Here is a 4,828-nt window from a genome sequence, read left to right as displayed (position 1 = left end):
TCTTCATCTACAAAATTTCTACAAATAACAGAAGATTCATATGGCTACCCCACAAATTTACAATTGAGAATTGTTGATTGATCGATTGAGGAAGTCTTCTGTATTCATCGTCTAATTCAACTTCGCGTACTGCCTCCATTTTCAAATCTTCCTCCATCTTTGAGCCTTTCTTCTACTTCGCTTAACCCCAACAGAGACGCAGAGAAACACTTCGAAGATTTGATTAATTTGATTTGATTTTGCCGCTGGTATTTGGTATTTGCCGGAGTGAGAGATTACTTCCATCTGTTTAAAAGCAATGGATTTTTACGGCTGGTCAGATCTTAGGAATTAAGGGTAGAGAGAAACGTGGGATATATGGATACCTTTAATTAAGGAGTAAAAATTGCCCATTAATTAGACCCTTAATTAAGTATGGTATAGGATTGGTAATTTGGTATGCTAAATGTAATTAAGTGAAACCTTAAACATGTAGAGTAAAAAGGTTTCATAAGTGGGATAGGAATGTAAAAATTCCTTTATTTTGACTCATATATATTGGACTTATATATATAATTTCATTATATTAGCCCATACTATTTATTTGGACCAATAAAATCCAAATTATTTTATGAATTTAATTTTAATAAAATTCATATGCCTACGGGTAGATATAGTAATTAAAATTTTAATTGATTTCAAAAGTCCCAAACATTAAAAACATGTAGAATTATGTATCGACTTTTACTTTATTTTAGAAAATAAAATATTCCGGAAGATAGAAACTATAAATTGGTTATTCTGGAACTAAAAATAGCTTAACTATTACATGAAATTGATTTTCCTAGAATGTTTATTTTACTTTAATTCTGTAACTAACTTATATTATCCTTCCTTTGAATTCATTACCATTGTTAGTTTGTTACGATCAAGTATACGTACCAAACCATAATATATACAAATTCGTTATTATAAAGAATCCATCCCTACTTGAATTGAGTCCTTTAGCAAAAGTTTCCTTTACTCATTCGGTTATTAACTCTCTCTATATACTATATATATAGAGAGAGATATTTGTTAATTACTTCTGTATATTGTTTCTGCTCCTCGTTTCCTATACCTTGTTGGAGTATGAGTGAATGTGAGCTATAAATACCCCTGCACATTAGGGTTCCTTCCGAAGACAATAACTAGCAACTTCCCAGCCACGACCATGAGGACAGCCACAGCAGAAATATTGCCTGAATGTCTGATTCACAAAATACTCTCTTACCTCGAATATGAAGAAGCAGCAAAGATGAGTATTCTCTCCAAAACATGGCTACAAGCCTGGTTGACTCATCCCAACTTGCTTTTTAGACTTTATTCGGAGCAAGACGTGAAAATAATAGATCAAATTCTAGAGAGATATGGGGACACAAAAACCCCTATTTATATGTTTGAATGCTCAATATATTATCGAAGGTATGATTTCGGTAAATTTTTCCCTCTTATTGATACGTGGCTTACTGTCGCACTTAATAACGGTGTAAAATATCTAGCGTATAGAGATTATTTGAGATCTCCATCTTACCCCTTGTCTATTGTAAGAACCTTAGCAGCAAAATCTTTAAGAGAACTAGATCTGGAGGGTTGTGATCTGATGCGTGTTTCATTATCTACTAGCAATGTGATAAACTGCAATTCTTTGAGAAAACTTTCTCTACATGATGTCCATTTAGACGACAAGATGTTTCAGATTTTATTCGCTAGTTGTCCCTTAATTGTCAATATCGTCATTCATCATTGTGTTGGGTTGACAGAGATTGAGGTGCGAAATCTTCAAAAAGTCAAGTCAGTTTCTATTAAGACAAAGAAAAACCAGTGTGTTACAATCCAAGCACCAACTCTCGAATACTTGTCCTATAATGGGTTTTCGAAAGAGTCTTCGATGTTGGATATTGTTGAATGTTGGAGTTTAAAATCTTTAGAGCTATCTTGTGAGAGGATATCTGATGGATTTCTGGAGCACCTTATTTTTAGATCGCAATTCCTTGAGAGTTTGATATTAAATAGTCTTTCCATAGGGTTGGAAAGTATTAACTTGTGCGGGAGCCAATCTATAAAGTTCTTGAAGATTCTGGCTTGTGAGGGTATTCGGGAGATTGATGCTCCAAATCTGGTAACGCTTGAGTATATGGGAAGTCAAATTCCCAAACTAAAACTAGCAAAAGAATCAAGCCAATTGAAGCACTCAAAACTCTTTCTTTACTGCCGCAACAATATTTTAAATAATGCATGGTTTTGTGAGCTGAAGAAATTTCTATCAAACTCGACCTCGTGGTCTGAAGTTACTCTTAAGTTTTACCAGCGCAATGAAATCAACAGGAAAGAATTGCAACTGCTTGCTAACCCTCAATTGAACATTTACCCGCAAGTGGACGTTTTAGATGTAGAGATATATCTGACTAGAGAATGCCCAGCTTTTTTGGATGCTTTACTATGGAGTTGTCATCCAACGAAACTCAACCTATCATCAACTTACCAAATGATTACATGTTTCATCGATCATTTATTATACTGGAAGAATTTTCATTCTATTTCTTGTGTAATCAAGAATTTGTATAGGCAATTAAAATGTCTCATCCATCATATAATATATGGAAGCCAGCTTTGGCATAGTCGATTAAAACAAGTGAAAGCCTGCAGATATGATTGGATAAAGATGATGAGCTGGAAGCCTGAGGAACTCACATGTATGGAGCTGGCAAGGAGGAACCTTTGGGAGAGGGACCGTATTTGTTTTTTGTTTGATTGGCATTGCACCTAGTTTATCTCTATTGCAAATTAACTTGAATGCACTCATTCGTTTCTAATGTTTACTAGTCTTAGAGTAGGCACTTTGTGCGTGTACTTTGTCTCAATAAATATTAAATTTTTAAAAAAATTCATATAAATATTATTTTTAAAAATTGTGTTTGAGTTATGTAATCTATACTATATTAAAAGCACGACGTCCTTAGCAAAATTTCAAAGGGTAAAAGGAATTTTCCAAGTTAAAAATGCTTGGACAAAATTATTGTTATATTAAAATATTTAAAGCTTAGATGAGCTAATATGAATTTGAATAAACAAAAAATTATTCCTTTTAAGGTTGAAAACAAATAATTAATGTCTAAATTAATTAACTAATTATCAATTAAAAGTATCCAATGAAATTTATTTCCAAATTAATTATATAAGTAAAAATTATTTTTCAAGTTGATAAACTCTTTGGCTACATAAATATGTTTTTATAAAAAGAGCATTGGTAATGAACGGTATAAAAAATAAATCAAATATTTATTCTATAGTACTAAAAGTCAAATTGGTAAAAATATAAACTTAAATCAATAATAATAAAACAATAGTAGATAAAATGCATTCTAAAATGAATTATTGGTATTCATTTTTTTTCTTTTCACTTTCATTTCAACACATGATAGCTCCCTATATTTTTTATATATTAAAATATTTTGGTAAAATATTAACGCAACATTAGTCAAATTTAAACTTTGCATCATTACCTATAAATTTTTTCTATGATCTACAGGGCAATCTCTTTATTTCCAAATCTCTAATATATACCAAAAGATTTAACTTTTAAATTTATTTTATTTGAAAAGTTTTTTTGTGATTTATTTGTTTTCGGCATTGGGTAAAAAATAATAATTTTAAAAGCACAATAATATGGCATCTAAGGACTTTTGTGCCTTTTTTCCGATTGAGTTAGCTAAATGAGATTAACATTCATTATTTTAAACAACTTACCCTTTTAAAATTTTTATTTTTACATTATGTGGTTTTTTGTGTACCCCTTGATATAAATACACGCGCAAAGCGCGTACCATAAGAAAGCATAAAATCATACCTTACTGAACCACAAATAAAAGTTTTAAAATATCTTAGAGTATTACATTGCAAAATAAGAAGAAATAAAAAGTAATAACATGGTAAAAGGGTAAAAATATACACCCGCTCCCAGTTTTTACACCACACCAATAAATACATGACATGTATTTCCCAACATAAGGCATCCAAGGAGATGGCAGAAAGAACACAACATATGGAGATTTTCTGGCCAATAATAGATTCTCTTGGTAAGAATGGGAGGGAGCACGTAGCCGCACGTTGAGGCAAGTAAACCAATTTGGTAAAAGAGAAAGAATGAAGTTGGAGAATACAAGAAGGGAAAGTCCTTTGCTTATGGATAATTTGGCCAGTTTTTGTCATGTCAAAGTCACCAGGCTTTAACTTTCTATTTTAAGTTTCAAATTACCAGAAAAAGAAGCAAAATTAGAAAAAGAAACACAAAAAAGAACGAACAAAGGACACACGTTAGAACGAAAAAAGAGAGGAGAAAACATCATGTGCACTTAATGGCAGTTTGCTTACTGTTGGCCAGTAGAGGAAAGCAATTAATGTATTCACAATGTCGATACAATCAAATCTGCCTAGTGTAAAAAAATAATATCATTTGAACAATAACTACAACTAACCGTCAATAAAGAATGAGATTAATAATCTAGTTACTTGCTCCAAAAGGTAAAATTACACTGACAACTTAAAACTAAATATTTTTTCTTAGTGGCAGTCAGTAGCAAAACCAGAAATTTCCCTAAGGGTGTTTAGACTTGAAAGAAGTAAAAAAAAAAAAAAAATCAATAAAGGATATCAATATATGTTATATACATCTAAAATTTAATATTTTACTTATATGCACAATATATTTTTTAGTAATATTTCGACGAAGGGTGGTCAATTGACCACTCATAGTGGTAGCAAAAGGGGGCTTCGCCCCTGGTGGCACGGTTTCGGGATCACAAGCAAG

At 31.6% G+C, this 4,828-nt stretch overlaps 1 protein-coding gene across 1 annotated transcript; it reads left to right on the top strand.

Moving 5' to 3' along the window:
* On the top strand, positions 1,193 to 2,788 carry LOC109231539 (putative F-box/LRR-repeat protein At3g28410). The gene has a single exon (XM_019397201.1). It carries the CDS (start codon positions 1,193 to 1,195, stop codon positions 2,786 to 2,788), a length of 1,596 nt encoding a protein of 531 aa, XP_019252746.1.

The sequence above is a fragment of the Nicotiana attenuata genome, chromosome 8 (assembly GCF_001879085.1).
Source record: "Nicotiana attenuata strain UT chromosome 8, NIATTr2, whole genome shotgun sequence".
NCBI classification, from domain to species: domain Eukaryota; kingdom Viridiplantae; phylum Streptophyta; class Magnoliopsida; order Solanales; family Solanaceae; genus Nicotiana; species Nicotiana attenuata.
The sequence above is the reverse complement of the archived record's forward strand: the minus strand, read 5'-3'. Positions and strand labels throughout refer to the sequence as shown.